At 39.8% G+C, this 12944-nt stretch overlaps 1 protein-coding gene across 5 annotated transcripts in view; it reads left to right on the forward strand.

Moving 5' to 3' along the window:
• Dnm3 (dynamin 3) overlaps window positions 1-12944 on the forward strand; it is a 535700-nt gene that overhangs the window by 190517 nt on the left and 332239 nt on the right. For all 5 annotated transcript variants that reach the window (XM_005374853.2, XM_005374856.2, XM_005374854.2 and 2 more), the window contains exons 9-10: window positions 227-294; window positions 3768-3906. In XM_005374853.2, coding sequence (XP_005374910.1) covers window positions 227-294; window positions 3768-3906 — 207 coding nt within the window. The remainder of the gene's footprint in view (window positions 1-226; window positions 295-3767; window positions 3907-12944) is intronic.

Consider the following 12944-nt stretch of genomic DNA (forward strand, 5'->3'; position numbering starts at 1 on the left):
TTAGAGTTAAAATCTGTTCCTCTAAAATTCCCAGAAATCCCTAGTGCTCCATGTTGCCTTGAACTTTATATAAACAGATGTTTTGACCATCTGGTTTTAGCTTAGGAGAGACATGAGTATCCATTTATTAATAACTGAGTCAAGTTACTCTCATTCTGTAATATTCAACAATATTACTATTCAAAGGACTTAAGTGTCATAACCATGGCTCATTTTGCATTTGCAGATGGAGTTCAATGAGAAAGAATTGCGAAGAGAAATAAGCTATGCAATCAAAAACATACATGGTATCAGGCAAGTGATTCACATTTTCTTGTTTTCAGTCCAAGCTACCATAGGAAAATGAATGTTTATAAATGGCTAGTGAAGTCTCCTTTTCATCTTTTGAATAGAGTAGAGGAAGAGGCAGGAGTCAGATACAGGAAATCTTAGTTTGGGCTTAGTGGTAATTTCCTATATTATCATAGTTTCTTTTTTTCGTGAAAAACAAAACAAAACAAAATAAAACAAAAAAAAACACCCCAGAATGCTCTCTGCACTCATAACCTATACAATGAGAGATTCAAAGACAAGCAAAACCCTGTTCTCCAAAGCTTTATAATTTAATGAGAGGACTGACATGCTCATAAAAAATCATTATTTACACAGAGAAGGGACAGATTAATTTTGACTGGAGTTGTGGAGCAAGATTGGGAAAGAGTAGTGAAGGTTGCTTTTGAATTGCAGCTTGCCTTTTTAGAGGATGAGTTCAACAAGCCCACACATCTTGTGTTTGTGTGTGTATGCATGCGCATGAGTGGGTGAAGATGCAAGGAGTTGTAAGAAGGTGGGGAATAAAATTGAGGTTGTTGAGGTTGGAGAACGCAAGAAAAGTGAGTTGAGGTGCAGTGCTGGGAATGTGCAGCAGGTATTTGTGGAGCTGGGGCTCTGCATTTTGTTTGGTATGAGGAATGTGGGTAGGAGAGGAGGGACATGAGCTAGGAGGGTGGGCTTGGGCAAGCATGTGCCTCACTTTCCTGTTGTTTCTTTTTTTTTTTTGGTTTTTCTCCGGTACCGGGAACCGAACTCACGACCTTGCGCTTGCCAGGCAGGCGCTTTGCCACTGAGCTAAATCCCCAGCCCCTTTTCCTGTTGTTTCGCATGAGAGTTTTCTAAGTTGTTTTGTATCTTAGTCTTTTCAGGATGCTATAACAAATTACCATAGTATGGGTGATTTATAAACAGCAAAAGTTTATCCTTCCCAGTTCTGGAGGTTGGCAGGCCAAATCAGGTTGCCAAAATGGTTGAGTTCTGGTGAGAACCCGTTCAGCTTGTAGACTGCTGACTTCTCACTGTATCCTCACATGGCAGACAGAGAACTAGTTAGTTCTGTTCCTCTTCTTAGAAAGGCACAGATCCCACTCATGAGGGCTCCACCCTTATGACCTAATGCTCTTCCAGAAGTCCCAGCATTTTAACCATCATGTTAGATAGAATTCCAGCACATGAATTTTAGGGAGAATACATAATTCAGTCCAGAGTACTTTCTTTAAAGAACTATCATAAAAATTACTTTAAAAAACTTTTCTTTTGAGTTCTTTTACAGATGGCTAAACATAATTCAGGGAGCATATACTAATTAGAAGTGACCTAAATTCCAGGTATAGCAACTTAGTTGATGAACTTCCTCTTATGAAAGGCATGTGCCCTGTCTGTAGTCAGCTGTAGTTCAATTACTGTCACAGGGCCAAATTAAGACCATGTTGGGATCAGACTCTAAGAGGGCAAAGCTTGACACTGAGTGTGCATATGACAGGTAATTTTCCAGAGGAATTATGATAGAATTATCAGTCATTTACAAATTTAGACAATTTGCTCCCAAGCCTCAAATACTATGTGTAAATATGAGTTTACAAATTGAAAGGGGGAAAATATCTAAAATCAAATCCAATAATTTTGTCTTACTGTCAACAGGATTTCTAAGTTTCTTACTGGAGTTCCTCTCCATCAGAATCTGAAGTACAAAATCAAATCTGGTAGAGATGCTATCTTGCTCTTTATCTGGGCAGACCTGGTATTTGTACAACTCTATCTGACAAATGCAGTGGCACCAAGCCACATTTTTTGGAGGGGGTCATAAAATACTTTAGCTCAACCAGAATTCTTTTACTCTGCTTACCAGATAAACATTTTGCTGAAGATAACTGCCCAGGAATTCAGAATTGTGGATTTCTGATTTGTATGCATACCAACAGAAGAGTTTGGTTGTTGTAAGCATTCCAAGGTTAATTAACCTGTGCGATGATAAGAATTGTACAATGCCTTGAGTATGGGACATACTAATGGGATAATCATTTAGCCCATTAAGGTCAGACAGGGGAGACAATTTGAATGTTATTCTGTACCCAAAGTGGAGAAATGACAATTATAGTCTGATTGTTTTAGTGAAAGACAGAGGAGTCTAGGATGCTTAGTAAGTGACAAGAAGGGATGTTGAGTAAAAGTGGTGGAAGGGAAGTTTCCCAAAAAGAAATTTCCCAAAAGAAGTCCCATGAATGGAGCAGTTGGAGGAAGTGACGTAAGGGAGTGAAAAGGGGAGGAGAGAGCCTTAGGATCAGGAAGGATCAAGTGGTAAATCCTCCAACCTAGCAGTCCTTGGGCATGGCCAATACCAGGAAGAATGAGGGTCTGCAGTGCGTGAAGTGGAGGGCCTCTTCTGTAGATCTTCTCTTTTGACCCTTTGTTTACTCTTGGGTAAGGATTTTTCACTTTTTATGAAACCCCCATCCCACACTTAATATATCTGCTTCCCAGAGTTCTTGCTCAGCATGATAAAAGCATTATTATGACACCAATTTGAATTAATTCTAGTGAATAGGAAGATATGTGTTATTTTGACTATCGTTCATTATTTTTATAAATTCATAATTTAGTTCATAGTCATCTTGTCATAGTAAAAGTATTCCATGTAAGTGCTTTGTAAATACTGGTTATACTATATTGTTTAGACAATAATGACAAGAAAAACATCTGTACACATTCAGTACAGATGCACTTTTTTCCCTGCATATTTTCAGTCAGTAGTTGGTTGAATCTACAGACAGGGAAGCTGCTGACATGCTGAACTGGCTGCAATCCTTTTATTGCTTTGAAGCTGTGAGATGAGACAAATTACAGTTAAGTATTAGTTAAAAATCACATTATAAGTTATGAAAATGTACTAGGGACTGTTTTTGTTTTGTTTTTATGATTGGTTTTATTTTTTGTGGTGCTGGGGAATTGAACCCAGGGCGTCCCCCGTGCTATTCCAGTGCTCCATCACTGAGCTACATTCCCAGCTCATGGGCATTGTTTCCAGGTTATGTTAATTTCCCCATGGAGATGGGGAACTTATTATGGTTTAACACTATTAGATATATTATTATGCCAGGCTGTTGGCGGTACATGTTTGTAATCCCAGTTACTCAAGGAGCTGAGGCAGGAGGATCATGAATTTGAGGCCAACCTGGGCAACATAGACAGACCTTGTCCTAAATTTTTTAAAAAAATGAAAGAACTGGATGTAGCTCAGTGTGAAGGCCCTGGTTTCAACCCCCAGTACCACAAAACAAATAAACTATATTATAGTGGTACTGTGAATAGAACCAATTACTACAGTACATAGCTTTGAAACCTTGGTATGTTATATGCTTAATTTAAAAGGCATGCCAATTTAAACATTTTCTAATGATTACTGGATACTACTCAATTGTCTAAATGTAACAAGTTGCTTTCTCTCTCACATTCAGGACAGGATTGTTTACACCAGACATGGCATTTGAAGCAATAGTCAAGAAACAGATTGTAAAGCTGAAAGGGCCTTCCTTGAAGAGTGTAGATTTGGTAATGCAAGAATTAATCAACACTGTCAAGAAGTGTACCAAAAAAGTAAGCAAATTATTTCATTTTTTAGCAAGTGACTACTTGGTTTTTCTCACTTTTCCTATCCCCTTTCATGAGTCTTATTCTCTACCTCCCACTTTGTTATAGATGTTGTATGTTTGTCCAAGGGGACAGATTATTACATGTACTGAATGGGAATTGCTTTTCTTTCTTTCTTTTTTTTTTTTTTTTTGTACTGGGAATCAAACTCAAGACCCTTGCATGCAGTGCTTGTGCCGCTGAGCTCTCTCTCCAGCACGGGAATTGCTTTTCTGATGAGCAGATATATTGCCCTTTGTCATCCCATTCAAATATGCGTGTTTTAGTCAGCTTGTTTTCTTGCTGCCTTATTAGATAAACATCATGTTGAACAATTAGATGTACACCATAAGCGAATTTTTTCTCTGTACATGTGTGGATGAGGGTAATTGGTAGGTAAAGGGAATCATTACTATCGAGTACATCAATAAGAAAATTCTTCTATTATAAATAATTTCATTTGAGCCTGAGCATTCTAAGAGACAGTGTAGTAGAGAGGGTAAAGACATGGCTTCTGAGGCCCAGTTGCCTAGATTCAAATTGTGGGTTTTACACTTTGTGTGTGACCCCAGGCATTATACTGAATCCTATTGGTGTTGCTGGTTTATCTGTGAAATGAGTTTAGGATGATGACACCACCTCAGTGATCACTAGTCAAGATGATGCCCAAAATGTACAGGCACTGGACAGATTGATTAACCATAGGAAGTGCTCAGTAGATGCTGGCCAGTCTGTAAATCAGCATTTTAGCAACAACTAATATCCTCTGCTCTGACTCTCTGTTTAATCTGTGCTGGAAAGCAGTGGGGGAGAGACTTCCCAATTGTGGGGACTCCTTACTGAGGAATACAGAAAATTTGTGCTGAATTCCTAGGAACATGAAAGGAATGCCTTGTATTGGAAAATGGAAGAAATTAGTGATGTGTTTAGGATAGAGTAGCCCTAACCCTACTGACCGGGGTTGACACTGGTACTATTTATTGAAAGTACATATACTTCTGATTTTTAGTTTTGTTCCCCATGTTTTTATATATGGTTACTGGGAATAGCTCCTTGTAAATCCAGTTGGAAGAAAAAGACTGAACAAGAATGAATGTTAATACTGGGCCCTGCTTAAATGGAGGAAAAGCTTGGTTGAAGGAAAAGCGTAGATAATAAAGGTAGGAAGCAGGCTCAGTTCCTCGATGTGAGTGCTACAAGAACAGTAACACTCCAGAGCTTCGGACCCTTCTCTAGAGCTCTTCCTACTATCCTGCCTAGTTCTCTAACTTCTTGCCTCTCTTTCCCAAAACAAGAAAAGCAAGGATAAGTTGCTGAGGGACAGGGAAAGGAAAGCACATGAGGAAGAAAAAAGTACTGGGCGGGGCATGGGTTATAACAATCTAAATAGGTCCTGCATTCGCATTATTTCACAAGCCTGTCCAGGTTCTCTTTCCACTTTAAATTAAGCAATACTGAAAATAGATGGAGGATGTGGTTTTTGTAAGACAGAAGATGCATAACTCTAATCAGCGGATCCATATGCAGAGAACAAGCCCTGGCCTTACATCAAAAGATCGACACATGTGTGTACATTTATGTTTTAAGTTATATAAAGAGTTTATGGTATGTATGAATCATTTTTTTTATCACTTCCCATTTCATCCGGCTTACTGGAAAGCCAGAGGTCGGCATGGGATAAGACAGCTTGCTCACAGATATTGTGGCTTCTACCCTTGCTCCCTTCCCTTGGGACCTTCCTTTCCGTTACACTCTCGGGAACAACCTCCTGTATATTTTTACTGTTTTCTCAAAACATTTTCTACTCCACCTTAAATAAAGTAAAACTTAGCCTTCTCCGTGAGGTTATTGTTTACCTTGTAGTATTTTTTCATTGCAGGATATTTATTGGTCCAAACCTGAAAAACTTTTCTTTTTTTTGTCTTTTTGAGACAGGGTCTCGCTATGCAGTTCAGGCTGGCCTTGAGCTCACTTTGTAGCCCAGGCTGGTCTCGAACTCGCAGCAATCCTCCTGCCTCAACCTCCCGAGTGCTGGGGTTACAGGCGTCTGCCACCATGCCTGGCTCAAACCTGAAAAATTTAAGGTCCAGAATCAGACATTACATTTGCCTCCTTTTGCGTTGTGGATTCCAACTGTGATTCCATCACCTCCCTGAAAAAAATCTTCCAGTAAGGGCCAGATGGTGCCAGCAACTCTGCTCTTTTCCCTTATATCCACTGTTGCCATCAATTTCTGATCCCTATCATGCATTCGTTAGGCTCTTTACAACCTGGTATAGATCTTTGTTTTCTACAGAGGTGAATTCGGTGTGGAAGACTTCAGTTCTATGAGAGATCTGCTCAGTACCCAATAGCTGCTGTTCTTTGAGATCTCTGACTCTGCATCTCTCCATTCAGACTATGCTGGCATTTCACTTCTATGACCCTTTCTGGCCCTTGCTGATATTCACAAATGTGTTACTGACCAGCTCCTCAGACTTTCTTTAGATTTTAAGCCATTGGGAAATTAATAGAAATGCCCAGAGGCAGTTTGAAATTTAGTGTCTACTTAGCCACCAATATGACTGGGACTTGCTACTAATGCGGGGTCCTCCTGTTACTTCTTCCAACATTACACCATGGTGGAGAGAGCAGGATGGAAAGAGAAAATAGTTAATATCAGTGAGAGTTGTATTTAGCTCTGCCGTCTGATCTCTGAAGACTTCTCCGGCTACGTCTGTTACATTTCTCACCACAGCCGACCTCAGTGATCACGCTACCCTCAGAGGTTTTTCATGCCTTGGGCATTTGCACATGGAGCGCTTTTGTCTAGGATGTTTCCCTGTTCCTCCTGACTTCACTTGCCTTTCCTTCTCATTTGATACAGTCCAGGGCAGTCATCACCTTTTCCTCAAAATTTCCCTAAGGGCCTCCTGAGTCCCTTCCTGCTCCCTGTCCTCATTCCCTCTCCACGCTTCCCTGGGTGCCCTGCATCCTCCCTATCACTGCCTTTACAACGCAGCATCAGGGTTTGTTTGCATGTATCTGTGGGAGTGCTTCCTCTTGCTGAGTACAAGTTCCTTTTACAAAGGGCTTCATCTTTTGTCTTCTTAATTCTAGCTTTGCACCTGGTGACTGATCTCACATGAGCAGCATTTTGTAATATTTAATAACAATTTTAACGTTCTAAAGTTATCCTGATGCTGAAGAAATATGTACTTGGTTTTAAAAGAGCATTTTAGTTATTTAAAAATAAATGATAGCAATGGGACAGGCTTTCTTTCTATCATCTTGTCATTTTCTTTATACCTCATTTTGATTTTTGGCCTTATTAAGTTTGCTTTCAACCTCTTATTTAACAGGTGTTCTAATTAAAATATTTTGCAAAGGGCTGGGGATTTAGCTCAGTGGCACAGTGCCTGCCCGGCAAGCTCAAGGTCATGAGTTCGATCCCTGGTACCAGAAAAAAAACCAAAAAGAAAAAAAAATATTTTGCAAAATGAAATAATTCTAATTAGTATTGAGTATGCAAAGACTTTTTTATTTTAGTCCTTTCGAACATGAACTACAGTAGGTGACTATATAATTTATTGTCCAATGAGGGCCATTTTTGAGATTTAAAGGCAGTGCTATTAGTACTTTGGCTAGAATAAAGAGTAAGAGTAAGCCAACATTGCCCTGGGAAATGTGAAAATATATAGTTATCCCAGTTATATGTAATTTCACACAACATGAAACATTGTTTTCTTTTATAACACCGCATGTTGAATGCCTTATGTGTAAAATTTCTAAATGTTTTTTCTTAAGTCACACAAATAAACATCAGTGAAAAACACACAGACTTATGTGTGTTCAAATAGCAAAGCCCACGCTAGACCTCTTACCCAGGGGAATGCATTTCTTCTCAGATATTTTCTCACTCTTGTCTCTAGGGCACCAGAGGACAAGACAGGAACATGAGAGCTTTATGAGCTATTTGGCCTCATTTCAGGGACATCTCAACTTTGGAATTTTTCTGCTGGGCATCAGTTCTCAGCTGCTTTTCTTTACCTCCTTTTCACCAGCATATTGTCGTAGGGTCCTGAAGTTCTTTTCAGGAAGCACACAGAAGAACAACTTGTTTTTGTAACCACAATTTAGCAGTTTTGCCATTTATTAGCCTCTTGGGAAACCACATTCTTGGATAGTCATGATACCAATGAATTGATTTTTTTTTTCCTGCGTAGAAAAAAGAAATTTTGCAAGGAAAAATTAAGATACTTTAGGTGACTATTAGAAGTACAGGGAGACATTCCATTAAAAGTGCTACTAGAAGAGGTGGTAAGTTTTGTGGCATGTTAGGTAAATTACTATCTGGCCCTGAATATATGTAAATAAGTGAATTCTGTACTGTTACCAGGACATTACGGCTCCCCATGATCTTGCCTACCATAATCTCTAAGCTCTTCCCCGCCCTTCGGTTTGCACTTTCTACACTGCTGTCCTGTGTCTTCAGCAGGCCAAGGAAACCTGGCAGTAGAATCTTTACATTTCTCATTGCCAGAAGGGCTCTGTCCTAAGATATCTGCATGGGCCACACCTTTGTTTCCTTCAGGTTTCTGCTCAAATGCCACCTGATCAGAATCCCTCTGTAACTTTTCTACCTACAGTTGCATGACACTTCCCGATTGTACACTCACACAAACACACACACACTTACCCATCACTCTTCATCTCCTTGACAAATGTTATTTTTCTTTCCAATATACGTGATTGTATGAATGATACTCTATCTGCCTTGTGTTGCTGTTGGACGATAAAGGGACTTTGAGGATATACGCTCCATGGGAGTAGGGACTAGATGTTCCAAGATCATGGCTTTCTTTGTAACCCCTAAAGCAGGAAGGTTTTCAATAGTAATTATTGAATGAATAGTTGAAAAGGTAAATGAACAATATCTCCTTGACTTGGTAGGTAACGTTCAAGTTGGCTGAAGTAGGAGCCGGGGTGGTTGAAGCCATCATGTTCTAACAGGACACTTACGGGTCTGGAATGATGTATGCTGTACTGAGTCGCATTTTTCCTGCTTTAATGGCTGGCTATCCAGTCAAGTAAACTTTGTACACTGTGCTTTGTGTATAGTAAAAGGCAAAAAGGCTTTGGTACTCAGGCTACGAATCATGCTGGTTGTTCATGTTTGAACCTTTTGTTTTCTTCTTTAGGCCTGCGACTTGGCTTTAAAGGATTATGACTCTCACAATTCATTCAAGGATTTGTGATCATTATAATTAATTCTTAATTTATAATTTACCTTGACTTCGGGTTTCCTTCCTACCTTTTATTTTGATTTGTCTTTTTCTACCTTAACTGCTCGTTCATCTATCTAGCAGACATACCCTTGGGCAGACAGAGGAGATGAAAAGCTGACTAGGACCTTCAGGCATTACTTTGACACACTGTCAGCCCACCCTGACTTATTTGAATGTTTACTGCATTACTGAGGTCGTACAGGGTACCTCTTCTGACCACCTTTCAGTTTTATTGCATTCACAATTGGACTTCTTGTTCTTACTGCTCAGCATCTGCTGCATAACACTAAAACTCTCTTCATTTCTCCATTTAAGAGTTTCCCCATCACACTATCACTTCTCTCTCCAACTGTAAAAGATATTTGAGGTTTAGAGATCAGGGTTTGTCCACTCAGAGAAGGAAGCCTAATGTCCTTCCCTTCTCTCTGTCTACTTTACCCAAGTCTACCTAGCTGGGACCTGGATCCTTTCCCCTTTAAGTCAACCTCACTAAGGTCTTTCTACACTTCCCACGGCCAGTGCTAAAATAGACAGCACTGGTATGTGGTTTAGAGGAAAAGCACCATTTTCTGACTCATCCTAGAATTGCTCCTGCTCTTCAGTCACCTCTGTGAATGTGGCTGCCTCTGGTTTTCCTCTTACCATCATACATGGGCTATGCCCGAATGACCACTTTCTCGTCTCCTAAGTAAATCCAACATTACGGAATAGACGAAGGGGAAATAGGGATTTGAGTGTGTGTTCAATAACAGAAAATGCAACGAAATTGTTATATGCTTTTTAGGCAATACAATCATTACTGTTACTCAGTTTATAGCAAGTGGTCCATACGTAAAAATGTTTATAGATTTTTGATAAAACAAGGCCATATTTTTAGGTCTGTCAAAACAATCAAGTCAGGTCTTTTTTGTTGTTGTTGTTTCAAGTCAGGTCTTGTAAATGCAAGAAATGTTTGCTTTTTTCAGTAATATTGTGGATTTGTGAACACATAATTATCTAATAATCTGTGCCATTGCTTGAGGCATTGGGTTAGTTACCCTTCAAGCTATAGAAGTCTTGCCCAGACCTTCCAGGAGAAGCCTAATAACCTGGCTTTTATGACCCAGTTAATTAATGGTCAATAAATTTGATGTTTGTAATTTTTATTTTGCTGGGTGGAAATGTCTTTCAAGTGATTTTTTTTGATTTAGGGAAAAATGTATTCTATGCTTAAGTTAAATTTTTATGTTGAGGTTTCACCAAAGTAATTATATACTTCCTTACATTACACTGAAAATATTGGACATAATTAAAATGTGTATTTGTATTTTTAAAATTACAGTGCTGCTTTTCCTCAAACATATATCCTTAAAATGTTCTTTGAAGTAAATTTTGAAAGTCCATAATACTGTTTCTCCATTGAATCTTCCTTATTATTTAAGAATGTTCAAGTAATTTGAACAATTCTAAGCTATTTAGAATTTTCCATTTAATAAGTGAACTGCTTGGACTGGAAGTTTCCCTGTCTTTATGTGAGTGTAAATGGCAGAGTTAGCCATTCATTATCCTTCCCTGCATTTTCTTTTGTATGACTGTTTATCTGTACAGTTGTCCTGCCACTCAAGATAGTAAAGTTTTAATATCAGGTGTTCTGACACAAACGAACCAATAGCAGTTGCCCAATAAATGACTGACGTGATATAAGTTTGGGATAATGAAATTAGACTACCCCATAGCAAAGCCTTAGTTCCTTGATCATATATAAAACAGTTTACAGAATATTTGTATAATCAGCAGGGAATAAACACCAAAGGAGGATGTCTTCTAGGTCAATATTATTTAAACATAAGTAATTAGAATTTTGATGACTTTGACAAAAACACACAAAGCTACACTCTTACAACTGTAAGCTTTTGTTTCACCATCCAGAGCAAAAGGCATTGAAAGTCATACTGATTTAAATGATTGAGGAAACTGTAAATACACCCTAAATAGGAGCCTTAGAAGAGAGGCAGGAGGTTGACCTGAGCAACCAGAGCTGAGTGTGTTTTAAAGCTAGGTAAAAAGCTATTCAGAGTGAGCAGGGATACCTGTGGGATGAGCTAATGCACTGAATGGTGAAAAGCCTAACCAGAAATCATTTTAGGGGGCTGGGGATTTAGCTCAGCAGGACAGCACCTGCCTGGCAAGTGCAAGGTCGTGAGTTTGATTCCTGATACCGGGAAAAAAAAAAAACCAAACAACAACAACAAAAAAAGCAAGATTCCTCGTTGATCCCTCCAGCCTTCCTTGCCATGCCAGCCCTGTACTGCGGATTGAACCAGGGCTTTTGCAGTGGGCTACATCTCCAACTCTTTGGGGCTGGGAATTTAGCTCAGCGGCACAGCGTCTGCCTGGCAAGCGCGAGGTCGTGAGTTCGATTCCTGGTACCAGAAAACAAACAAACAAAAAAAGAAATCATTTTGGACATCAGTAGAACTTTTTCTTCCTCTTCCAAAAAATGAAGTTTTACTTTTGAAAACCAGCAGGTAAAACCAGTGTTTTTGAATTCTGTACTCCTACTCTCTCATCATCTCTCCAGCAACCATCATCCAGCCAGCAACCATGCCAGTCTCACTGCTTTCGTTCACTGATGCCTACACTTTATGCTACTTAGTGTTCTCTCTCCTTTCCCTTGTCTTAGTCTCTTTTCTCTCATTGTCTACACAAAATACCCTACACCCAAAATTAAAGGAGGAAAGGTTTATTTAGGTCACAGTTTGTAGAGCTTTCAGTCTGTAATCGGCTAGCTCCAAGGCAAGGTGGCACATAGCAGAGGGGCATCTGTTCATGGTGGCGGAAGACAGCAAAAACAGCAAGAGAGACAAGACAAGCCTCTTTCTGTCCCTTATATTGCATCCAGTCTGCTGGGACTAGGGTGGTGCCAGTCCAATCAGTGGACTGACCCAGCAATCACCCACCCTTAACCCCAGCATTGCACTCTGAATCAATCACACACTCTAGATTCAGCCACCTCTGAAAAAGAACCCCCTGTGACCCAGTGAAGGTTTGGGGGCTGTCTACATATAATCTATGACACAATACTTCTACTCTATTCCTTTTTTCTTTTGCTCTGCTTAGAATTTGGGCTTACTAACTTTCAGTTATAATTGTAGGTAGAAAAACAAGGACTCAGCCGAGGTTTTTTCTTGGTAAAATTGAGCCCTAGGCTCATAAACTTGGAAAGATCCCCCAAACGCACACACATAAATCAGTCCTGCCAAGGCCAGTAGATTGGAGAAATTCTTAGATGACTGTGCTTCATGGGATACTCTTGTCATTTTGGCCTTTCCCTGACTTAATGATGGTCATGTACTGGCCTGGGGTCTTTCAGCTGTCAAATATTTAGTTTCTGAATAAATATTTATATTGCTACTATTTGGTGGTTTTAAAAATAACCTTCTGCTGAAATCCTCATGTTGTTAAAGGCATCCCACTCCTCGCTGGTACAGACCACCATTCCTCCGGTAGTTAGTGCTCTGTGGCAGTGCAATTCTGTGCCAGTGTAGCTGTTACTGAAGAGCAAGGTGCCTGGAAAGCTGCGAGTGCTGTCTGGGTGCAGGGGAGGAGCCATTGCTCTGGGGGCCCTGAGCAGGTAGGTGGTTAGTGCGAAGTGTCCCACCCAGGTTTGTACTAGTCAAGAAGGACCCTGATTATTTGTCCCTCCTATCTCAGAAACCTTACACAAACTTCACAAAAGATCATCTCCAGTGTCAAAAG

Source organism: Chinchilla lanigera, unplaced genomic scaffold (assembly GCF_000276665.1).
Source record: "Chinchilla lanigera isolate Chin_1 unplaced genomic scaffold, ChiLan1.0 scaffold00005, whole genome shotgun sequence".
Lineage (NCBI taxonomy): Eukaryota > Metazoa > Chordata > Mammalia > Rodentia > Chinchillidae > Chinchilla > Chinchilla lanigera.